Here is a 26,406-nt window from a genome sequence, read left to right on the forward strand (position 1 = left end):
TCATGCAGAATTAAGGCATACTCTGCTGATGGGAAATTATTGTAACTGAAGTTATGGAAAATAGAATATCGTATTCAGCAGTGATCAGATGCTTTTGTCTCCTCAGGAAATGTATTTCCTGCAATATATTGGAACACTTTTTTTGTTACTGAGAAACCGTCGCTTGTGTATAATTTTCAGCTCTACATCCTCATTTCCTCTTTCTGCCGATCTCGCAAACTGCTCCACAATAAACAGCCACCTTTCGAGACCCCCTTTTCGTGGCCAAAGTTTGGAACACTGCACTTGATAATCAAACTGTATTTCTTAGCAATAATCGTGCAAAAAATTGCAATAGGCATGAACAATAAAAGTGAAATTGTAGGCAAAATAAATTCCCGTTGTAACAAATTTCTAGCAAAGACATAATAAACGAACACATGAAGAACATCCTAATTAAAAACAAGTTTAAAAAAGTAAGTTTTTAGATTTATTTTAAAAGTGCTTAATTATTCTGAAGCCCTCAGATCCCCTGGCAGGCTGCTTCACAGGCGAGGAGTGTAAACACTAAAAGCTGCTTCTCCCTAGGGTTTGGTCCTGGCCTTTGGGACGACTAATAGACCAATACCAGAGTATCTGATGGATCTTGTTGGTTCATATCTAAAAAGCATGGAAGACTTGAAAACAGGTGGCAGACCATTCAACGACTTAAAAACCAATAGAATAATTTTTAAATAAATTATTTGACTGACTGGCAGCCAGTGCAAGGATAGTAAAATGGGTGTCACGTGGGTGCTCTTTCTGGTTTTCGTCAGAACACGTGCCGCTGCATTCTGAATTGGTTGCAGTTTACTTATTAATTTCTTCGGAAGACCAGAATGAAGAGCATTGCTATGAAGGGTAACGTAGCGATTTACCCAAATCATAACGTGTTTAATCAGTGTTTACAAGCCGCCATAACATTTGGTTCAGAAACACGCTCATCAACGAAAGACGACTTATCGAACACAGACTGGATAGTTGTGTAAAGAAGAATGGAGACGAATGCTTGGAATTACGCGGATAGTCAGAAATAGGAGCACGTGGATTAGAGAACGCACGCTGGTTGATGGCATCGTCCAAACCACGAGGAAAATCGTGGCCTTGGGCAGAACGCACCGGCTGGCTGGGCTCCGGACAGATGGATTCACTCACGAGATGGGGCACAGCAGCCGGGCAGCCTTCACATTACCCGGCTCCCAGTTTCCTCAGCGAAAATGTAGGCGACCTATTTATGAATGTCACGTTCGCAACCGTTGCACAACACTGTCATTTAGCAAGGCCATAGTGATTTTAGAGGTATTGTGTACAGGTTGGATTCCTGTAGAGTACAACGATTTAGCACCTTCCAGTAAAACTCGAACAATAAACTTCAATGGGCCACTGTGAACAATCCAAACGTGCGGCAGGAGGATATTGTAAACGTGAATTGCCCTGCCAATTGTTTCCCGGTCGCTTCGCGTGGGCACGTCGGATTGCCCCTCAGCCCCCGGAGGCTGAGCGCTGCTTCCCGGCACGGCGCCGGGACTCTCCCAGCCGTCGCTTTGCATCCCCGTGCGCCCACTCCAACAGGGCGCAACAACGCAGCAAGTTGCGCGAGCAAGTGCAAGAGCCGCTCTCAGCCTCTTCGTCCAGACCACCATATCAAAAAAATAACGAATGGCCATTTGGACGTTTAGTCCACCGACTAAAAAGCATTGGGAAAATGTGGCCGTCCCAACAGGCACCTTTGAAACGGACAACTATCGACCGGTTTCATCTTCCTTAGGACTCATCGTGCCTCTCGGAGCTGCATATATGGAGAGGACTCGTATTCCTTTACACTCTGGGGTCACTGGCTAGCACCTGCCTCAAGGAAACAATTCACACCTGTAAATGACAGTTTATGGTTGACCACTCTCTACTGGGGAGAGAGAGAGTGTGGAGTCGGTAGCGAGTTCCTCGTTCGAGACGGTGGTGGTGTCCCATGATTCCCGCCACTGTCTGTCGGCGTAGAAAGGAGCTCGCATTGAGGGCTTTGGCCGGCCCCCGCATGAGGTGCGACTTTGGGTTTGGGATTGAGAGCTGCTCGTGGGATGGGTCGCTCCGGGTTGTCCACGGCGCACTGGTACATCTGGAAGGTATGAGCCGCTCTTCAGTCCCTTTGATAACTTTGATTGTGGCATTTCTTTACAGCTTCTCTAACCCTATTGAAATGTGAATTGGGTCCAACAACGCATCCCTAAGTGATAATGCTGAGCATCATTGCATTGTCCTTCCTACAGCAGTCCTACCCATAATGCAACGTGCCAGCTGTATCATTTTACTCTTCATACAAATTTGTTTCATAACACAGTTTGGATTTTTAAGGGTGTGTCTGTTACTCAGTAGCTACTAATGGGTAACTATTCATATGCCAGTTTAAAAACTGGTTATATGAAAACATTTGAAAATTATATTTCTTCTTGATTCGAAGCTTTCATGACTGCAGGAATTCGTACTCTTTGGTTCTTTCGGTAAAGTCACGTAGGTAGAAAAAAATACTAATAAATCACGACGCTTCGATAGCAACACAAGCCATCGTCTTCGGGTGAAAAAATTATATACAGCAGGCGGACTGCTGAGGAGGAAATGTAGCGAGAGGGCGACTACAACCAAGGGTTATAGCCGTTTGTGGTGGGTACAGCCAAGGGTAAGTGGGCGGGGCTAGGGATGGAATTTGTAAGTAAATGTAACGGCAGAGAGGGGTGCGTGTCGGATAATCCGAGGAGGCGGAGGGGGGGAGCTGTCGCAATTTACAGAGGTAAAATGCTGATAGAGAGAAAATAATTCAAATTTATTCAAAAGCGATCATACTCAGCTCACAGTTTAATAAAACCAGTGCAATGTTTAGATTTGTCAACCCTAACAGAATTATAAAAGAATTGGCCAGTTGTATGCTTTAACTGTCACATTGTGTAAACGTGATTATTACTACGATATCGCTGAGAGGCAATTCGTAATTCCCTGTCACCAAGAAGCCGGCGTGCAGACTCTGGAACATGCACTCATGGGAACATTAGCAAATGTCATACTCTCCGCTGTCGCTTATTGTTATAAATTGAGTGTTTTTAACCATCCACCCAGAACCCCAACCCTCAATTACTCTGCTCAAGCCTCCACCAACAAGGCCATCGTCACCACGCGTCTCCCGCGACAACGAAAAGCATCTTTCATTTTATACGTTCCTTCCTTCGCCGTCCCTGCAGTAGCGGAGCCTCTCTTCTCCACCATCACCGCGCCGCATCTCGCTGTGGCCGTCTCGCGCAGCGGCTGCCGGAGACTTCAGGGGGCCATCTGCTTTAGCGAGCGGTACCGCTGGGGCTGGGCAGCGGACATCAGCGTCGTGTACACCGTCAAGCTGCGGGGCATCACGCTGGGTCAACGAGGGCAGGTTTGGCGATGCCGCCTTGGCAGTGGTGCACAAGCACCAGCAACAACACGAACTCGACACATTCATCAGTAATACTGTGGCCATATAAATGTATGATAGGCGACATTTCTGGCAATGGACCCTTTCTATCTAAACACCCCTCCAAACCTTTGATGTGTGCAATGCGCGTATATGTGTTGTTAATTTCGTTTTCCGGCCTGAACTCTTTCTGTTTCTTTACTTATTATTTATTTTATGTATTACTTATCTTTCTCATGCTACTCGTTGGGCGGTTGAAATTTACTTTTCTCAGTCAGTGTTAGCCGCTGAGGTGGTGACGGGTTTCTATCTTCATCCCTGTTGCTTTGTGCTGCCTGTCCCATTGCCATTCTGTTGTAATGTGCACCGATGCACTCCTTTATTGAGGGCGATATTGGCACTTAAAATAAAGATTGTATGTATGTTGAACTTCGTTCGCATTGTACGTAGCCAACCGTGCTAATCTGTTGTCATAGGTTTCCTTGTAATTTACAAGACTTGAATTCATTTTTAAAACCTTCCAACACCCCACTTCCACTCAGCATGCACCATTAATTTATAATTAAAATATCGAAATTTTTAACGTATTTTGTTACCAATATTTGCAGAAACTTTCATGCTGATATTGGTAATCTGTGTGGTTTTGTACGTTTCATTAACACGTCCAAAGTGTCTAAGGACGGATGGTTAGACATTAAGAAAGCCACAACTTCAAAAAATACATCTCGTAGTGGTGCATCATTGTGAGATTATTTTAAAGTACCATTGCATGTACTTACTTATTGAGAATTGGTTTCACAGACAGCACCTGAAATAGAAATGAAAGCATGTGAAAACTCAACTCCCTCCATGACAGTTCTGTCGCCTGTTAGGGCAAGAGCGAGTAAGTCCCGCTCACGTTGCCGGGGTGTGTGTCTGTGCGGTTGTGGTGAGCGCAATGTGCACACACTCCAGCAGCGTGAGTGGGACTTACTCACTCACGTTGCCGGTGTGTGTGTCTGTGCGCTTGTGGTGAGCGCAATGTGCACACACTCCAGCAGCGTGAGTGGGACTTACTCACTCACGTTGCCGGGGTGTGTGTCTGTGCGCTTGTGGTGAGCGCAATGCGCACACACTCCAGCAGCGTGAGTGGGACTTACTCACTAACGTTGCTGGTGTGTGTGTCTGTGCGCTTGTGGTGAGCGCAATGTGCACACACTCCAGCAGCGTGAGCGGGACTTACTCACTCACGTTGCCGGGGTGTGTGTCTGTGCGCTTGTGGTGAGCTCAATGCGCACACACTCCAGCAGCGTGAGCGGGACTTACTCACTAACGCTGCCGGGGTGTGTGTCTGTGCGCTTGTGGTGAGCGCAATGTGCACACACTCCAGCAGCGTGAGTGGGACTTACTCACTCACGTTGCCGGGGTGTGTGTCTGTGCGCTTGTGGTGAGCGCAATGTGCACACACTCCAGCAGCGTGAGTGGGACTTACTCACTAACGTTGCCGGGGTGTGTGTCTGTGCGCTTGTGGTGAGCGCAATGTGCACACACTCCAGCAGCGTGAGTGGGACTTACTCACTCACGTTGCCGGGGTGTGTGTCTGTGCGCTTGTGGTGAGCGCAATGTGCACACACTCCAGCAGCGTGAGTGGGACTTACTCACTCACGTTGCCGGGGTGTGTGTCTGTGCGCTTGTGGTGAGCGCAATGTGCACACACTCCAGCAGCGTGAGTGGGACTTACTCACTAACGCTGCCGGGGTGTGTGTCTGTGCGCTTGTGGTGAGCGCAATGTGCACACACTCCAGCAGCGTGAGTGGGACTTACTCACTCACGTTGCCGGGGTGTGTGTCTGTGCGCTTGTGGTGAGCGCAATGTGCACACACTCCAGCAGCGTGAGCAGGACTTACTCACTAACGTTGCCGGTGTGGGGCACAAGAGTCTAGGCCAGGAGTGGATAGAGCATCCTATAGAGATGGAGTCTAGGCCAGCAGTGGATAGTGCATGCAATAGGCATGGTGGACTAGAGGTAGTCTAGCCCAGCAGTGGATAAAGTATACTATTTCTAGAGGTAGTCTCGGCCAGCAGTGGACAGAGTGGAGGAGGTTGTGAGAGGAGTTAAAAAACGGGTGAGCATCGAAGAGTGTCAAAAAAGGAGCGATGGTGGACTAGAGGTAGTCTAGGCCAGCAGTGGGTAGCGCATGTGAGTCCAGCTGAGTCGCAGACGTTACCTTGGGAGCAACACTATTTATTTCGCATTAACACGTAACACAACACAATCTACACGAGAGGCCGACCGAAATTCGGTTTCGGCGCCGAAAGTTGGCAAATGGCTTCTTTCGGCATAGTTTCGGTTTCGGCCGAAAGTATTTTTTTTACTTGCGGTCTGGTTTCTTTTTCGGCCGAAGCCAGAAATTCAGTTTCGGTCGGCCTCTAAACTCCACGCGCTGCATGCGACTTCGGGCAGCGGCGACGGCGGCGGTGGTTGATGGCAGACGCTCCTCACTCTCTCCGGCGATCGCAAGCAGCGCACACACGCACACTCAAGCAAGGATGGGGGTGACAGCGAGGCCGAGACACAACAACAATTATAATGTGCAAACGTGCCGTGCGCTACCTTGAGGAGTGAGTGGAGGTTGATGTTGGTTTGGCCGGTACTGTTGAGAGCTTTCATGGCAGGAGTCCTGCAAGGGCGTGGGTTTGTGCAAGATTAGTGCCGAATGTTGATTTATAAACCACATCGGTAAGTTTTATGTATATGTGTAAAAGAGCGCAAAGTATTAACGTTTAATTTTATATATCGGGGCGTTGACGTAACCCAGCAGGGGTACATTTGCCGCTTATTTGCAGAGGTTTGCAGTCAACTCCAATGGGCCGCCCCGGTTATCGGTGCGGGTAGAGTAACAATTTAAATAAGCTTGGTACAGATTGCTAAATGCCTTGGCACTGATGGAGCACCTTAGTTCAAAGCTGCAGGGAACAGGCATACGAGGCAATATGGACCCCATTCCTTGAGAAGCCTGTATAACACGCAGTACCTGAACGGAATGAGGAAAGATAATGATCAGTGAGCGGGCGTTGGAGAGGCGGACTGGGACGTAGACGCCAAGCTACTCTATCACATTCTGAGGGACTGTTGTTCCCAGGAAGGAAAAACGCAGAATCAGATGTTATTATTTTTTATGATGTTATTTTTCTTTATTTGGTTATACACCCCCCATCCTCATTCTCCCCTCCCCCTCCCTACCCTTGTTAATCTTACCGTACATCTTGCGAAAAAGAGCGTCATAGCTCATTGGATTCCTCCAGTACAAAGATTCTGATTCTGAATCTCCAGCTCGCAATCATTGACCCGACCGCTGGAGGGAAGAGAACTCGGTGAACTCTAACCGGCGCCCACTCAGGGGAGAATCGCCCAGAGAGTGCAGCTTCCGTGCACATGTTTCCCGCATGCGAATTTGTATGACCTCCATTGTGTTTGTGTTGCGGTTTCAATGAAAAACAAACTATTAAAATACGCACCATCCAGCCCAGCTGGATGTTGAAGATTTAATAACGTCATCCGGCCAGTGTTCCTGTGTCCTGGTGACAATTTGCCACATTTTCAAAAGATACTCTCAATTTACTTGACGGGGAATCACAAAGCATTTGTCGCAAAAGCTTGGCAGGACCCTGCTACAAAGGGATCTTGAGACTCAGCGAGGCTTTCCTGGGTGAACAATCGTACAGGAATCTCCCGCAATATGTAAGGAATGTGTTCCTGGGAAATGCTACTGAACTCATTACTTAAAGCAAATCTTCATTTCCATTAGACATGTTAAAATCAGGGGTTGCATTCCTGACATTTCTAGAAACAAAATTATGACTAAGTGTCATGAAATGTACAAAAATGCACGTGATTAAGTAAACACATTTTAACTAATAATACAAATAATTAGTTAAAACTTATCATAAATGGTTGAAGAGTTACCCTGATTTTGATCTTTAATCCAGACATATTTTCTAGAATTCCACAGCTGCTAAAAAAGTTATTTTAGTGGCAGTTAAAGGTGCCACATTTTGAGCACATTCTAGGACTTTCCCGGCATTAACTCGAATGCTTAAATCACCTGATTCACCAGCTTAAAAAACGCTTCAAAACTTCTAATTTTATCTCGAGATTAATCATTTTCCTTTTCCTTTTATTGCCAGAGCCACGATCATCATTCGCTGTGTATTTTGCACTCGTATTTCTAAGCCCTTTGTACTTTTGAAAAAACTTTCACCTTATGCTGTAGTTCTATCTAAAACGTTGCTCAATGACCGAACACACACAATGGCGGAATGGCAGACCGAGGCAGAGCACATGGAGGCATTCCAGCGGTACGTACTACGGCGCGTAGAGTACTGCATTACATACCAAAACAGTCTGTTCTCACCATTTACATTCCTTTTTTGCCTAATTTTGAAAAAGAACACGTATGCGAAACATTACACTTATAAGGAAATATGTTCCCAAATTAATAAGCAATGTTTATTTGCGAAACAACGCATAATGCAGCAACTTATAGAGGGGGGTTCCTATACAGTATCTGTATACAGAAGTCTCGCTTAACGAAGTTCTTTCTACAAGAATTCGCTATTATGAGCAATTTGAATTTCGACCAATTTGTTCGCAAAACGAGCAAAATGTTCGCTTACTGATTGATTAATATGCGTCTCGTGGCGACAGGGGGCACACGGTGGCCCGCAGCTGTTTGTTTACCAGCTGTGCTGTGCTGCGTGCCCCCCTTGTTTCATAGGGTGGGGGAGGGGGTCCCCATGCCATTTCTTGATTTGTTATTCAAGTTGTTTTTCCTTCGGGTTTTCATTAACTAAATCGTTGTAATAACTAGGATTTAGCCCATATATATAATTTTTGTACAGCGTTATAAAATGTGATTATTATTGCTATCATTATTGGGGAAGATAATCCCATCTGTAAGGACGGACTGCCCTCTAGGATAAACTTAAGTTTCCCCAAAACCTTGTAAACTCACTACTACACTGTAAATAGATATCAGGTAAAGTTTGTATTGTTTGCCCAATAAAGGTTCACTCATATAGTATATACCCACTGAAGGGTACTTAGTCTACTCTTTGCTGACGAGACGTCTTGGAAGAGGTGTTTGTACCCACATTTTAGCCCCCCCCCCCCACCCCACCAGCTTTGTGGTGTAACTATTTAGACTGCTGGGTGAAATGCGGCAGATTTAAGAAACTTTTCCCAAAGGTTCAACTGCCTCACCAGACGATGGAATAAAACCAGCGACCTCTCAATTACAAGGCCAGTGAGCTAACCGTGACACCACCGTGGCTGCTGCCTTCATTTCACCATTATGATGCTAAAGATGTGACACGTGTTACTCTGAGCAATGTCTCTTTGTGCAGCAAACTGATAACCGATGTGCAAAACAAATATCCGAGAACATCGCGAGATTGTGCTCTGTGTATGCTCACCGTCGATCATCGCGTGCGGGAGGAGCCTTCCAGTGATCGTAGTTCGTCTCCACGAGGTACCATCTGTGACACGGACATGGCATGCAGAGGGCAGCGTGCAGAAACATTTATTGCTATGCCCTCAGGACCCGCATGGCGTGGGAAGGCTCTGACCCAGCTGCGCACTGGTAAAAGGGCAGTGCATGAATATGTTGGGAGATACTCTTTGTTTTTTTTGGTAAAGTCACGTAGGTAAAAAAAATGAATTAAATAAATGAGAACTAAATTGTTGGGAGATGTCAAACGAGGCCAGCAACAAATCTCGGAGTGATACAGGTGAAGGGGAACTTGGTGCAATATTGCCACAGAAATATAGGTGCACACAAAATAAACATTGAGAGAGAATGTAATTCAATTTGAAACTCATACCATGAGAGCGTAATATAGATGTTGGGCTGAAACTATTTAATATACTGCATAGACCAGCAAACAATGCTATGCTGATGAACATCATATGCAACCCTGTTTATTGGTCTTATGCTTTGTAAGGTGAAACACATTGCAGATGTAATGTTAATCATTGGCCCAAGATAAATTACAATAACATTTGAATACATGAATTCGCAATGGTTAACATCGCATTTTAAAGTGCTTGGTTGCTCTGACTTTCCGGATCTTATCCTGACGATGCTTGGCGCAGTTTCACGTGAACGTCGTATTTAACTGCTAAATATGTTTGTGAGGATTGTCCGTGAACTCACCAGTGAGCTGAAAAAACGCTTGCACACGCAAATATTAGTTTGACTGTGTAAGGTGATGGAGGGTTATTAACGGGAGCGATTCGGCCCCACCAACATGCGCTAAAGCCACACATCAATTATGAAGCATTATAAGTTATTATTATTATTGTTTGTTTACCCAGGAAAGCCTCCAATACATCTTTAAGAGACAACTTTGCATGGCAGCATCGGTGACACGCATGTTACATGTGTTACTGACATGCCCTGGTGGGGCTGCAGGAACCAAGTATCCACGGCAGCCTCTCTGCGACGAGTGATGACAGCCCCCTCACCGGGATTCACACCCCCCACGATGAAGTACGTGTTTGAGATGAGAGGGGGGTGGGAGAGAGCCACCACAGCAGACTTGAAGTCTGTGGCTGTGGACAGAGTCTACATGCGTGCACACACACAACAAAAAAGACAAAGATCCCCCGTATAGCCTTAACAGACTGTAGGGGCAAGTGCTGTTAGTGAGCACCTATAAAGGCCGGCACGGCAACAGGAGGGGGTGGGTGGCCAACACCACGCCCGGCCGCCCTTGTCTCCCTAGTGGCGATGTTTACACATCGCATCAGGTACTCATTTGAGGCTGAGTCGACCTAGGGGAGGCCCGGGACCGGTTCAGATATTCGTCACTGGTGTTGGCATTGAGCGGGAATTGAACCCGGGTCGCCGGGGTCTTAGCACTGCGCGCTAACCGCTACACTACCGCTCCCCACAACACAACACACACACAACAAACACACACAACACACACACACAACACACACAACACACACAACACACACACAACACACACACACAACACACACACAACACAACACACACAACACACACACAACACACACACACACAACACACACACGAGGGGGCTGTCATCGCGCGTCGCAGGGAGGCATAAACCATCACGCGAACTCTGGTCATCCTCGCAGCGGCATTTTGGCTAGCCATCAAACAAAGACAGTCACTGCATCGCGCGCTTTCAGATACGCTTCTGCAGCCATCTGGAATGCTCTTCCTTCCGATATTAGGAAGCCACTGGAGCTACGCACTTTTAAATCATCATCTAGATTGACAAACTCGATTCTTTAAAACTGCTTTGTGTTTAATTTGTTGCCCTTCCCCCACACCTCCGGTTATGTACGGTGTGAAAGAAGTGCGACATAGCACCCTTTACCAACTCAGACTCATAACCAAACCATACAAGCACAAAGATGGTCGCAAATAACTAAGTTTTTACCAAACCGAGCAAATGTGAATAAATCAGTATTCATGATTCATAATAAATTTTTGGGTCAGATTGTGTTTGTAAAATGTGTGTCGTAAACCCTCCTATCAGCAAAACGTCGGGCGACCCCAATAGTGTGTGTGGATCGCTGTCCAACACAGTGGTGGTGCTGATGAAGCAGTGATACACTGGCACATTTGTTCATCACGTGACAACTGTATTAATTAGCTGTGTTGGGTGGAGGAGGGTCTACGATATACATTTTACTCTACTCATGTGGCGATCGGATCCAAAAATGTATTACGAATCATAATGTTGGTCGCGAAAGTCTATGCATTAAATCAGTATTGTCCCTGTAATTAAGGAGGAGAGAGAGAGAGAGAGATGATGGGGGAAAGGCAATTCCAGATCCTAGAGAGGAAAAAAGTGGCCTCAAGTCATGCAGAGAATGATAGGAGACCTCCTCCTTCGAACAAACAAGGCCAAGCTGCCAAAGACCATTGATGGTGACAGATGAGGCGACAGCCTGGACTGCACACAGGCAGGAGGAGCAGCGCCACTCAGGGCAACAGCACGTCAACGCCGCACACCGAGCGTGCGGGTTGGCGGCACTCACGCTGCGCACGAGCCAGGTGACGACGTGGCCACGTCCCAGCAGAGCCTCGATCGCACTCTCCCACCATGAACCGCCGTCTTCACAACCAACGCACGTGTTCCCACGGCAGCGAGATTCACCGTGGGGTGAGAGGCAATGTGAAGGAACACGCAAGCGAACTGTGAGACTTTCACAGCAGAGAGACAACGAGAATCAAACTTTGAGATGACCCAGAAAACCTCCTGCACCCATGAAGCCAAATGTGGAGAGGACACGGGCATGGGTATGCCTTCATCCAGCAGTGGATTAATAAAGTGTCTGTAAGTTACGTAAATTGCTAAATTAATTTATTGGTGAAAGGCGGTAAAAGAGAAATATTGAGAATTAGTGTTTAGTGGATGAATGTTTGCTTTAATTACATATTAATTACACAGGCGTGTGGAAGTGGGGACTGCACATGTATTGTTCCCAGAGGCAGACTTTACAAAACCAGTTTCCGCTTGTTTTCTTTGTTTCACTCCTATCTACTGGGATGGCCACATTTGTTTAATTCTTTGAGTTGGTGGTCTCAACGACAACATGGCCATACATTCTGTTATTTTAAGCTGGTGGTCAGGATGAGAATGAGCATTTTTTAAAATATGTAATGCTGCATTCCCTGAGACTCGACAAGTATTAAAGTGTGCACTACTACACCCAATTCGATACGGGAAACTGTCATCTATGGTCTTTGATGTGAAAGCCCAATGCACTGACCTCTTGCATCGATAGACAGCGTGAACTTGTCAGGTCGCTGGCCATTTGCCACTCCAACGTTGCCAACAAATGTCGTCCCTGTAAACGAAACCTGCAAAAAATAATGTTAGGTTACGCGACAGTAATTCTTCGATAACCAATTACGTTGAACCTGAATCAAAATATGCGTGGATAGTATTTTTTTTAAAGGAAATTAACAAACGCCAAGGTGAAATCACAACAAAACTCTGGGTAGGCTGTCATGGTTGTCCTGCTGTGCAGCTCTCTGTGCCATTTCGGGTACAACCGCGAAGTGTTGCCGCTGATGTTGCTGGACAGTGGCTTGGCATTCATTCTTCAGCCGTGAGTCACTTCTTGACAAAAGCGCAAAAGGTTACATCCAATAACATCAGCGAGCTTACAGTGATGCCACAGTGATACCAAGCACTTCACTCAAATGAAAAAGCCTTGCGATGTTCATCTGTCCTGTCTTCTTGCTTTGCATCTTTGTCAGCTCACTCTTGTAAAAGGGAATCTGGGTCCATTTCATATTTTTACTTTCTTACCAGGTAATGTCCACTGAGCTACTAGCTCTGTGTTAGAAGAGACTTGGACACAAATGATAGCTCAATGAAGTGGCGGCTTATCATGTGGAAATTTAAAGCAGTCAAATACTCTAAATGCATGTTTATAAATGTGGAGGGAAAAAACTCGAGGACCCAGAGAAAAATCCACGTGACCACAGGGAGAACTCCGTACTTGCAGGTGTCAGGGTTGGGATGAAACTCATGACCCCCTGTACACTAGGCGAGAGAGGTAACATCTCACCACTGCGGGGCCCCATGTGTTGGCGCAATGTCGAGGTGAGATCGAAAGTTATCCTTGTTTCACCAATCGAAATACACACGACCTTACAGGGGAAGTAAGTGGAGTTCACTTTTAACTTAGGAGTTTACCACATCTATAAAAATTCACCATCTAAGTTTCAGTTAGGGTACAGCAAGACATCTAATTTGGTGTTCGGCAGTATAGAAACACTAGTATTCGGTGCACCCCTAGTACAGTATGTACATTGTGAGCATACATACTACATTTAAGTACATTTTTTCTCCCTTCTCACAGTCGGTTCATGTTCACACCCTCAGCCGTTTATGAACATTCCTATCCCAAACACCGATGAGAGAAGTGATTCACCGAGGCAACCCTTGACCGGGATTTTAACTCACAACCTTTCCTATTGTGAGTTGAGCACCGTAATGATAGGGTCACATGGCAAGCTAAGTTTTAAATGCAGCACAGCGTCTATTGGAAAGCATTCTTCCGTATGTAACGATAGTTGTCTAGAGAACTCCTCTGAGTAAAAATCACGACGTTTCGGAGGCAACACAAGCTTCCGTCTTCAGGTGGTACCGTCACAGCCACGACAGCTGTATCAAGTAAATGAGAGATTGCAGGAGCTACCACTCCGTTTATATAATGGTTGAAGAAGGTGGTGGGGCAAGGGCCGCATACTTATTATTAATATGGTAAGGTGAGGCTTAAGACTAAGAATAGACTGCCTTTGTTATGGAGAGGTGCGGTTTGTGACTCAACCTGTGACAGGGAGACCACCACTAGACATGGTAAAACTGTGATGGTTGTCTGTCAAATAAGATTGGCAAATAAGTGTAGTTAAATCTTTTTTGCATGGTTAATCACATCTTTCCAATGATTACTCAGTTTGTAACCGTCATCACGGTTGAAATTATAATTATGTTTTTAATGTTTTTACCTATGTGACTTTACCGAAAAAACCTAAGAATATGAATCATTGCAGTCACGAAAGCTTCAAATCTAGAACTCCTCTGAGACTGCTATACCAGTTTAAATGGATTAGGTGTCATTTGAAAGCTCGTGATTTAATTTCTCTTCCCCAAAACCGTGCACTTGGAATCCATACTCTTTGGTTTTTTCGGTAAAGTCACGTAGGTATAAAATAAAATAAATCGCGACGTTTCGATTGCAACACAAACAATCATCATCAGGTGGGAAAAGCACAGCAACATTTTTTTTTCTTGCTGTGGTTTTCCCACCTGATGATGATTGCTTATGTTGCAATCGAAACGTCGTGATTTATTTTATTTTCTACCTACGTGACTTTACCGAAAGAACCAAAGAGTATGGATTCCTGCAGTCACGAAAGCTTCAAATCTACTTGAAAAACACTTTTAGTTAATTTTATTCCATTAACATTTTTTACCTCGAATATCCCTTAAGGTGAAACATCTCGCTAACAAGGGTGTCCAGCGTGTCAACTGGCACAAGCATAGCAACACGCAACGCACAAGTGCGCAAACATTTGATCAACTCGTGTTTGTGTGGTCGAGACAAGATCAGGTTGGTTCATCGTATGCATGTGTGCCAAACAGCCCACGTGGCTTCAGCTGCCAACTCCAACACACATTTAGATTACTCTTCTAAACTAGTTGAAATGAACACTATGAAAGCGCGTGGTCCTTGCCTTTCCGTCACGAGTGAAGTCGATGTCCACGCTGATATTCCGCAGGAAATCTGTGTAGAGGTAGTCGAGGTTGCGTGCGTGGTAAATATTCCCAGCAGTGTCCTGAGCCACTATACTCGTGCAGAACCTGGCTTAAACAAACCACAATTTGAGTGCTAAAAGAGCGATAGAGACATTCACACAGCAAGGATTCTCGACATTTATGCTTAAACAAGATAAGTTTTCCATTCTGTAAATAATGTGAAAACACATCACAACAGAAAATATTGGTGCAGGCTGGGAAACAAATAGATGTCCTGAAACAACACACAGCCACGTGCAAGCTTATCGTGACGGCTGACTCTAGAATGTATGGTCTCGACAACAAAATATCCATACATTCGGTCCTTGTCGAGCTGGGGGTCTATACAAGTTTGAGAGCTTTTGTACAAACAGTGTGCATCTTTTTAAAAAAAAACAGTTTTTGCAATGGGTATTATCTTAAAATATTGTGAACAAACTAGCAGTTCAATGCTTTTCATTAGCAAACCAAGTGTATATGTTTAAAGCAAATAGGACTTACATTTTGAATTCATTGAAGATATTAAGTATGACCATGTCACCTAGGTCGATCGACAAGAGAGAAGATAAACCTCGAATTTCCTCGGCAAAGGGAATTGGGAAAAAACGGTCCAATTCCCGAGCCACTTTCCTGACAACTGGTCTCACCCATGCAGGAACATTGTCCCTGGACCACGCACAGCAAGCAAGTGACACACACACATATATATGAATTATTAGTACCATATAAAAGCAAAGCATTGTAAAACTACAGTCCAGACTGATGATATCACGAGGCTGGTTAAACTATATTGTCTTTTTAAAACCCAAATGTTTTGCTTTTAGCAATACATTTCTTTTTCACAAATACTAATTTCACATTTTAATCAAGCTGCAAATTCTTACATCCAGGAAGCCAACAAATGCAACTCAGACTGCCTTATAACAAAGTGTGACTAACAATCCTCTCCCTTCCAAAGTGTCTTTACAAGTCTATCACTTATTATTCAGAACTAATAATCAAATCATTACCAATAAATATTTTGTGCATTTAAACAAATACAAAACATTAAGAAATAAGTGAATAAAGCAATAAACTCTTTGGTTCTTTTGGTAAAAGTAATTAACCTTACTATTCTTTAACAGCAGTCTATGTTTTTGTTGTGTATTGTACAATGCTAAAACACGGGGAAGAAAACTCTAACCCATGCATAGATTCCGCAACACTTTATAACTCGCCTTTTGTCCTCCAAAGTGATTCCTTACCGATATTAATGTTACGATCCAAGCCGCACGAGGAGATGATGTCACGCGTAGCAGCATCATCTCACGATGCCACACACAAAATAACATCATCAACTTGCATACTCACGCAATTATCTTGGCAGAATGAGACCGAATCATTTCAAGGTCAAAATGTGCAACGACATCCTTCCACCGCTCCGACGGCGGCAGATCCAAGTTGACAGTGAAGCGTGGAAGGGGAGGCCCCGTGGTGGTGGAGGTTGCGGTAGGGATCGTCATTAAATGGGTAGCCGCTTGTCCAGAAGATAGCAGCCAGGGAGACCACAGCAAAAGTAGATATGCAAATCTTCCTTGCATCTTGACTGCTTCAGCTGGATGGAAGATACAATGGCAGATCAAGAGTTTGGGTTTATATTAAAACGATAAAATGTATAACACAGATCTGAAAATGTATGAAACGTTACAGAAAATGGCATGAAGACCACAGAACCAGACATTTACATCCTTAAATTTGCGTTGCATTCTTATTGATTCACTAAACGTATTCTATGGTTCTTTCGGTAAAGTCACGTAGATAGAAAAAATTACAATAAAATAATAAAAATAAAGTGAATTAAAATATCACGAAGTTTCAGTGGCAACACAAGCGGTCGTCATCAGGAACAGGGAGGTTAGCCTCTGAGGGCAGGCTGTTAATAAAGGTTTAGAGATGGGCGGGGCAGCTAATGTTATTGTAGAAGAAAGCTCCGACACTGGCAGTAGCTCTACACCAATCAAAGATTTTTCCAAGACTGAGGTACTCTGCAAACCTACTGGCTACCTTCAGAGATTTGTTCATGAAGCCATCCAGATATATAAACACAGACACAACTTCAACCGAGAGGATGGGTACAAACTGAGCAATCATTGGAAGGACGTTATTAACCAGGTAAAGTATTAACTGACTGCGATGTTTCCATCCTACCTGCCTATGTGAGCTGTTATTTCTGACTCTATGTGTCTCTCTCTCTATGCCTCTCTCTTAGATCTCTCATGCTCACATGTCCTTTGCATTGCACTCTCATGCCTTTGGATTGCACTCTCATACTCACAGGCCCTTTGGATTGCAACCGTTGGGTTGCACTCCCTAGTCGAGGAGGCCGCTCTCCTCCTATCTTACAGTTATATGCTAATTTATCACATTAACATCACGCTAATCTCTCACATTAACATCATGCTAATCTCTCACATTAACATAGCCACGTCCATGCCCTCGTCGAGTAGGCCACTTTCCTATCTTACAGTTACATGCTAATCTAGATTTGAAGCTTTTGTGACTGCAGGAATCCAATCAAGGGCATCTCTAATCAAAGGCATTTCACTGTCCCGGATGATTTGCTCATCAGCTTTGATGTAGTTTCTCTGTTCACCAAAGTTCCTGTACTGGACACCTTAGCAATAATTGAAGACTTAGTCCAACATGGACTGAATCCTGATGTACCTACTCTGGTTAGGCCATCCAGATATACAAACACAGACATAACTTCAAACGTGATGATGGGTACAAACTGAGTAATCATCCCCACACAGATTCCTATCTGAAACCTGATTCCCACCACCATCCGGCACAATAGAATTCCCTTATCAAAACACTACACCATAGGGCCCAGTGCATTTCTGACCAACACCACCTCGCCAGTGAACTGGAACACGTACACCAGGCCCTCAAGATAAATGGGTACTCGGACCGCATTATTCGCAATGCTGTTTCTCCAACCATGGAGAAACAATCCCCTGAGAAGCCAATCAAAACCATCATGTTACCATACATAGCAGGCGTTACCAAAAATATTTCCAAAATCTTAAGCAAACACAAGATCCAGGTCCGATTCAATACAGTACACAAAATCCGTGATCTAATCCCATCTATATTCTTGATTCTCTCGGTAAAGTCACGTAGAAGGGAAATAATAAAATAATGATTGCTTGTGTTGCAGTCGAAACGTCGTGAGAATGTTATTATTATTTCCCTTATACGTGAGTTTACCGAAAGAACCAAGAATATGAATCTCTGCAGTCACGAAAGCTTTAAATCAAAATCTAATCCCATCTGTGAAGGGTGTCATTCCTGACATGCAATATCCTTGAGTTTGCAAACTGAGTTGTACCTGCGAACACAAGGCAGATCTGAAACACGGCAGAACCAACACCTCTGCCGTAGCTGACCATTGTTATAACGCTGTGGGCTCGCATTATATTGTTTTTTTTTCTTCCGAAACCAAGTTACTCTGAAAACTTTCGGGCTACTATCAAAGGTTTGTTCATGAAGCCATCCAGATATATAAACATAGACATCACTTCAACCGAGAAGATGGATACAAATTGAGCAATTATTGGAAGGATGTTATTAACCAGGTAAAACCCTAACTGCTTTATGCTTGTTGTCTTTCATATCTACCGGGTACTAGTAATTTTTTCCGCATCCCCAGCTCTCTCGGCCTCTCACTTCCAGCCCGCCCACTCCCCGCCCCCCAGCCTCACGTCCCTCTCCTAGCGTCCACGCAGCGCTCCCCTACCCCACACTCACCCCCCTCTCTACCTCCTAGCCCCTCCCCCTTTTTTATCTATATAACCTCTTACCACAGCAGCTGTCTCTCCCACTTCAGAAAAAAAATTCTTGCTGTGGTTTTCCCACCTGATGATGATTGCTTGTGTTGCAATCGAAACATCGTGATTTATTTGATTTTATACCTACGTGACTTTACCGAAAGAACCAAAGATTGTAGTTACATGCTAATTTCTCACATTAACATCACTAGCCCCGGTCACTTCTTTATGACTCTTGGGCTACACCCATTTCAAACCTTTTAAAACAGTCTCCATCAGCAGCAAACCATGTTTTACCACCTGATGATGGACGCTTGTGTTGCGCCCGAAACGTCGTGATTTATTTTATTTCATACGTATGTGACTTTACCGAAAAAACCAAAGAGTATATAATCAAAGAGCTGTTTATAAAGGTTTAGAGATGGGCAGGGCAGCTAATGTTAATGTAGGAGAAGACTCCGACACCGGCATTCAAAATGTTCCATTATGTTTCGTATGAAAGCCGAGCATGTGAACACAGCATCACTTCCTGTGGCAGCAGAGCCAGAGTCTGATTGCATGAATGCAACAGTGACAACATGGGGCATCTCGAACAGGACTCGTAGCTACGAGGTTAGCACGGTCAACGCTGCTAGACCCCACGGTTGAGGCCTACCTTGTAGCGTGTCCCAGTAACCTGCTCGCTACCCTAACACACACTATATTGTTAAACACAGCTGGTTCAATGCCAAACACAGGACCAAACGGTCTATGTCGTCAAGTGGCCAGCAATAAACAGCACTATGATCGTTGTATTAGTTTAACACATTTCTTTAATTGTGCAATATATTACAAGAGTATGAGAAAAGAGACGGTGGGATGTAATTCCGACGTGCAGTAGTGGAGGGAAGAATCAGCAAGATAAGTGTTGTGACCTGCAGTGTCGCAAGTAGGAATGAGTAGGTGGGTGTGTGATTTGGTGGGTAGGTGTGCAAGCGAGTGAACAAGCGTGTTGTGACCTTCAGTGTGTCGATTGGTTGGAAAGAGGACAGATGAGATGAAGCAAATCTGTCTGGTATGTCTCGTGTGCCAAGATTTACCCGTGGCTGGAACATCGTGTTCAGTACAGTCTGTAGAAACACGATCATGATTGCTGTGCGTGGACACTGTGGTCTCTGTAATGTAGGTGCAGAGGTGCGGTAGACATGGGTCCTACCCACCGTGTGTAGCAGCAGCGGCTCGGGAGCAGTCACCTTGGCACTCGGGCAGCAGTGGTGTCGGGTGATCGTGTTGCTGATCGTGGTGGACTTGCAGGTCAGACTCTGCCCTGTTGACGCACACAGGGCGTGTTTACGACAGCGGTGGAGATTTGTCATGAGATTATCATTATTACTCTGCTTGTTTACCGAGGAGAGCCTCAACTGAGTATCAAAACTTTTCCAGGAGTGGCCTGCCAGGTTTTGTCAGTAGGCGGCGATGTTGCAGCTGCTTTGTAATCACAATTCAGTAGTTAGCAGGTAATTTTTTCAGCATTGGGATGTTTTGGTCAAAATCAGTAACATTCTGTATGGGGTTTAGCTATGGGAGGAAACCGGAGAATCCTGAGGAAAGCCATGTAGGACAGGGAGAGAAAAAACTCCACACACACTCTGCAGAACAAGGGGAGCATAAACTCTACACACACACAACCAGCTGCCATTCGCCACGAAGTAGCAGTGGCATTACCACAGCGCTTGTGCCAGGTTAGGTTCACTTGGAGGTTACGTGAAGTGTTGAAGGCTCGCTGGCAGGTTGCAGAACAAACCCAGGTGGCATGGGTTGATTGATCAAAATGATTTGACAGATGTCCCACCCAATGGTGGAGCCAGGATTTTCCGGTAGGGGGGGGCAACCCCTCCAGCAATGAAAAATGATAGAGGAGTTGTTAGTAAGTAAGGACTTGTCCCTCGCTTTTTATTCGACGCGTGTGCGGCGATGGCGCAGCCATCGATCGAGGATCGAATCGAACCGCGTCGTGTGATCGGCATCGCGCTCGCTGAAGGTGAATGCATTCAGGGAAGTCGTGTACTTTCTTTACGTAACTGCGCACAATTCTGAGTCACTTATAACCGCTTTGCCGTAACTTATTGCCAATTATGGACTCAGACTATTGTCCTATCATCTCATAGAGTCCCTGGCACGTAATAATATGCTACACAGTGGCAGTGGGGGTTGCAAAATGGCAATTTATTACTAATAAACCCCAATGATCCGATCGAAATTATGGATTTCGATCGGATCATTGGAGGGGCACGTGCCACCCCCCCCCCCCCCCAACTTGCTGCGTTTTATCCACCAGGCTCTTCAACTCGTTGTGAATATCGCTCCTCCTGCCCTCCGTTGTTGAGGGAGGGCAATTGCCTCCAACTGCCAAGCAGCATCCTTCACGATCCTTCACCGCTCGTACCGGTCTTTGGCAAATTCACTGAGTTCCACAGGCGCCGATACCGCATCGGACCATATCTTCACCAGCCCGTGCCGCGCCCGTTTATCCCCCTCCATCCGGCCAAACAGAAGCTGCGTGGACACGCGTTGGCTGGGCATGCGGGATCCGTGACCCAGCCGATGCATCCTCTCCTGCCGGAGGAGCTCACTGATAGGACCGTGTCCAGATTCTTCAAGGAGCTGTGAACTCAATATTCAGCCTGGTTATATAGTAGGCAGGCCAGCCTGAACGTTTAAAACCGGTGCAGATGTTGCTTCAGAGAGGTTCACGTTTAGCAAGCCGAGAGAAGGGAGAGGGAGGGCATGACTGTGCCTGAGAAGACCTTGCGCTTTTGTGTGCTCCCATCCCATCCCGGGGATAGGCGGACCCATACACCACTCACGGGCTCCTATCCCATACACCACTCACGGGCCCCTATCCCATACACGGGCCCCGATCCCATAGACCACACACGGGCTCCTATCCCATACACCACTCACGGGCTCCTATCCCATACACCACTCACGGGCCCCTATCCCATAGAACACTCACGGGCTCATATCTCATACACCACATAGGGCCCCTATCCCATACACCACTCACGGGCCCCTATGCTATACACCACATAGGGCTCCTATCCCATAGATTTCAGTTTCAGTTTCATTTATTAGGTATAACCCTGAGAGATCACACACGGGCCCCTCCCTATCCCATACACCACATAGGGCCCCTATCCCATACACCACATAGGACCCCTATCCCATACACCACATAGGACCCCTATCCCATACACCACATAGGGCCCCTATCCCATACACCACATAGGGCCCCTATCCCATACACCACATAGGGCCCCTATCCCATACATCACATAGGGCCCCTATCCCATACACCACATAGGGCCCCTATCCCATACACTACATAGGGCCCCTATCCCATACACCACATAGGGCCCCTATCCCATACACCACATAGGGCCCCTATCCCATACACCACATAGGGCCCCTATCCCATACACCACATAGGGCCCCTATCCCATACACCACATAGGGCCCCTATCCCATACACCACATAGGGCCCCTATCCCATACACCACATAGGGCCCCTATCCTATACATCACATAGGGCCCCTATCCCATACACCACATAGGGCCCCTATCCTATACATCACATAGGGCCCCTATCCATAGGCGTCACCTGAGACGAGTCCACGGGCCACTCCACAGCGGCGCCTTCGCTTCCAACACGCGCGCGGGTCCGGCCCTGCGCAGGAGACGAGTTGTCAATGCTGCCCCACCGCGGACACAGCGGCCCTGCTGCTGCCGCTGCAGTGCGGCCCTGCTACTGCGGGCCGCCGCTGCCGCTGCTGCAGTGCGGGCCGCTGCCGCTGCGGGGCGCTGCTGCTGCTGCTGCCGCTGCAAGGGCCCCTCGCCCACCGCCGTCTCATCACCAGGGGAGGGCACTGGGCCGGGGACGACCCAGAACGCCGTGGTTGGTGGTGGTGATGGAAGTTCCAGGCGCGTCTCGCTTAACGAGCGATGAATTAATTTTGGAGGACACATTATTCGGGTTGTGGCACCTCCCCCTAAGGGGCCGTTCATAAATGACGTAACGCACCTGGGGGGGTCAGACATTTGTGACGATGTGTGACGGGGGGGTGAGAAATGTGACGTCACATCAAAATACGCAACTTTAAATAAATATAGACAACACGTTCTACTTAATTAAATAGACTTTTTAATAAATGTTTTTTTTCCTACAACAGCAGAGTGCAGCGCCACATTGAATACGCACTACAATGACAATAGTTTAAAGCGATTTGAAGCATGTTTTATTTTGGGGGGGGGGGCAGAGCTTTGTGACGTCATATTTGGGGGGGTCTTAATTTTTGTGACACCGTGTGACGATGGGTGGGGGGGTCAAAAATCGTCCAAAATCGCGTGACGTCATTTATGGACGGCCCCTAACGTTCTAGCGCCTGAGAGTCGTGCGTGGTATTGATACATATTCACCTCTTTTTGGAAATTGTGCAGCTCCTACAATTCCAGAGACGCCACGATGGAAATGTTATATATATATTTAAGTGCAGCGGCGGGGATGACGTTCTTATGAAGCCAGACAAACACGCATCTCTGTGTCTGGCTTCACAATATTTCAGAGACAGAGATTCAAACATAAACTTGTCTACGCAGAGGGGGCGTCCATAAATGACGTCACGCGATTTTGGACGATTTTTGACCCCCCCACCCATCGTCACACGGTGTCACAAAAATTCAGACCCCCCCCCCCAAATATAACATCACAAAGCTCTGCCCCCCCCCAAATAAACCATGCTTCAAATCGCTTTAAACTATTGTCATTGTAGTGCGTATTCAATGTGGCGCTGCACTCTGATGTTGTAGGAGAAAATATTTATTATAAAGTATATTTAATTAAGTAGAACGTGTTGTCTATATTTATTTAAAGTTTCGAATTTTGATGTGACGTCACATTTCTCAACCCCCCCCCCCCCCCCCCATGTCACACATCGTCACAAATGTCTGACCCCCCCCCCCCCCCTGGGTGAGTGACGTTATTTATGGACGGCCCCAGAGAGACAAAGGGAGATGCAGATCGACCAGATGTGCTCCGTGTGCCGTCCCGACCTTCATCGGCACAGTACTTTAGCGGCACTTGCACCAACAGTCTGTGAAGGCTTCATGGGAATGTTGTCTTTACCATTGTATGCCACATTCCGGCAACGAGATTAGTTGTACGTGCAAGAGCGGTATCAAGGAGCCATGTGGAACGGCAGAGGTGTCAAGGTCCTCATCCGACAGTGAAGTTACCATGGCTGATGATGTTAAACTGTGACGCAATTACGGTGCGAGGAATTTCATGGCAAGACAGAATTCCGCAAGGGAATATGGTAGCTGTGTCGATATATTAGGCTATGGGGCCGTCCATAAATGACGTCACGCGATTTTGGACGATTTTTGACCCCCCCCCCCCCCCCATTCGTCACACGACGTCACAAAAAGTCAGACCCACCCTCAAATGACGTCACAAAGCTCTGCCCCCGCCCCCCCCAAATAAAACATGCTTCAAATCGCTTTAAACTATTGTTATTGTAGTGCGTATTTAATGTGGCGCTGCATTCTGATGTTGTAGAATTTTTTTAAGTATATTTAATCAAGTAGAACGTGTTGTCTATATTAATTTAAAGTTGCCCATTTTTACGTGACGTCGCATTTCTCAAACCCCCCCCCGCGTCACACATCGTCACAAATGTCTGACCCCCCCCCCCCGCCTTAGGTGCGTGACGTCATTTATGGGCGGCCCCTAAAACGGGGGCGACGCTGGGACTTGTGCAGGATGGGGGAGGGCCGATTCCCGAACGGGCATTGGCGTCGACTTTGCGAGTCAGACAACCACGAGTCAGACAACCACGAGTCAGACAACCACGAGTCAGACAACCACGAGTCAGACAACCAAGAGTCAGACAACCACGAGTCAGACAACCAAGAGTCAGACAACCAAGAGTCAGACAACCAAGAGTCAGACAACCACGAGTCAGACAACCAAGAGTCAGACAACCACGAGTAAGACAACCAAGAGTCAGACAACCAAGAGTCAGACAACCAAGAGTCAGACAACCACGAGTCAGACAACCAAGAGTCAGACAACCACGAGTCAGACAACCAAGAGTCAGACAACCACGAGTCAGACAACCAAGAGTCAGACAACCACGAGTAAGACAACCAAGAGTCAGACAACCAAGAGTCAGACAACCAAGAGTCAGACAACCACGAGTCAGACAACCAAGAGTCAGACAACCAAGAGTCAGACAACCAAGAGTCAGACAACCAAGAGTCAGACAACCACGAGTCAGACAACCAAGAGTCAGACAACCAAGAGTGAGACAACCAAGAGTCAGACAACCACGAGTCAGACAACCAAGAGTCAGACAACCACGAGTCAGACAACCAAGAGTCAGACAACCAAGAGTCAGACAACCAAGAGTCAGACAACCAAGAGTCAGACAACCACGAGTCAGACAACCAAGAGTCAGACAACCACGAGTCAGACAACCACGAGTCAGACAACCACGAGTCAGACAACCAAGAGTCAGACAACCACGAGTCAGACAACCAAGAGTCAGACAACCACGAGTCAGACAACCAAGAGTCAGACAACCAAGAGTCAGACAACCAAGAGTCAGACAACCACGAGTCAGACAACCAAGAGTCAGACAACCACGAGTCAGACAACCAAGAGTCAGACAACCACGAGTCAGACAACCAAGAGTCAGACAACCACGAGTCAGACAACCAAGAGTCAGACAACCAAGAGTCAGACAACCACGAGTCAGACAACCACGAGTCAGACAACCAAGAGTCAGACAACCAAGAGTCAGACAACCACGAGTCAGACAACCACGAGTCAGACAACCACGAGTCAGACAACCAAGAGTCAGACAACCACGAGTCAGACAACCAAGAGTCAGACAACCACGAGTCAGACAACCAAGAGTCAGACAACCACGAGTCAGACAACCAGAGTCAGACAACCAAGAGTCAGACAACCACGAGTCAGACAACCAAGAGTCAGACAACCACGAGTCAGACAACCAAGAGTCAGACAACCAAGAGTCAGACAACCAAGAGTCAGACAACCACGAGTCAGACAACCACGAGTCAGACAACCAAGAGTCAGACAACCAAGAGTCAGACAACCAAGAGTCAGACAACCAAGAGTCAGACAACCACGAGTCAGACAACCACGAGTCAGACAACCACGAGTCAGACAACCACGAGTCAGACAACCACGAGTCAGACAACCAAGAGTCAGACAACCAAGAGTCAGACAACCACGAGTCAGACAACCACGAGTCAGACAACCAAGAGTCAGACAACCACGAGTCAGACAACCACGAGTCAGACAACCAAGAGTCAGACAACCACGAGTCAGACAACCAAGAGTCAGACAACCAAGAGTCAGACAACCACGAGTCAGACAACCACGAGTCAGACAACCACGAGTCAGACAACCAAGAGTCAGACAACCAAGAGTCAGACAACCACGAGTCAGACAACCAAGAGTCAGACAACCAAGAGTCAGACAACCACGAGTCAGACAACCAAGAGTCAGACAACCAAGAGTCAGACAACCACGAGTCAGACAACCAAGAGTCAGACAACCACGAGTCAGACAACCACGAGTCAGACAACCACGAGTCAGACAACCAAGAGTCAGACAACCAAGAGTCAGACAACCACGAGTCAGACAACCAAGAGTCAGACAACCACGAGTCAGACAACCAAGAGTCAGACAACCAAGAGTCAGACAACCAAGAGTCAGACAACCAAGAGTCAGACAACCACGAGTCAGAC

At 46.4% G+C, this 26,406-nt stretch overlaps 1 protein-coding gene across 2 annotated transcripts; it reads right to left on the reverse strand.

The window, feature by feature from the left end:
- Positions 1-456: 456 nt before the first annotated feature.
- On the reverse strand, positions 457-22,402 carry NAAA (N-acylethanolamine acid amidase). Of its 2 annotated transcripts, none has more exons than XM_061552146.1 (12): positions 22,232-22,402; positions 19,824-19,897; positions 16,133-16,376; positions 15,284-15,448; positions 14,722-14,848; positions 12,243-12,333; positions 11,508-11,584; positions 9,881-10,053; positions 8,903-8,965; positions 6,042-6,108; positions 4,228-4,256; positions 457-3,397 (listed from the first exon to the last, which is right to left on the reverse strand). In XM_061552146.1, the coding sequence occupies exons 3-12, from the start codon at positions 16,360-16,362 to the stop codon at positions 3,322-3,324; spliced, it is 1,098 nt and encodes a 365-aa protein (XP_061408130.1). In that variant the 5' UTR covers positions 16,363-16,376; positions 19,824-19,897; positions 22,232-22,402; the 3' UTR covers positions 457-3,321. The 2 variants fall into 2 exon arrangements, with proteins under 2 accessions (XP_061408130.1, XP_061408128.1); XM_061552144.1 differs by having other exon boundaries at positions 19,791-19,897.
- Between the last annotated feature and the right edge of the window lie 4,004 nt (positions 22,403-26,406).

The sequence above is a fragment of the Lethenteron reissneri genome, chromosome 16 (genome assembly GCF_015708825.2).
Source record: "Lethenteron reissneri isolate LAM-NWPU_2019-01 chromosome 16, ASM1570882v1, whole genome shotgun sequence".
NCBI lineage: Eukaryota > Metazoa > Chordata > Hyperoartia > Petromyzontiformes > Petromyzontidae > Lethenteron > Lethenteron reissneri.

Bases quoted from the DNA above. Each gene is read 5' to 3' on its own strand.
- NAAA (XM_061552146.1), bottom strand. From the start codon at position 16,362: ATGCAAGGAAGATTTGCATATCTACTTTTGCTGTGGTCTCCCTGGCTG. The intron at 11,585-12,242 runs GTCAGTGCATTG...TTGGTTGTGAAG, and splicing joins GCTGTCTATCGATGCAAGAG to ACGGCGGTTCATGGTGGGAG. The intron at 8,966-9,880 runs GTCAGTAACACA...TCCGTGTCACAG, and splicing joins CTGCAGCCCCACCAGGGCAT to ATGGTACCTCGTGGAGACGA.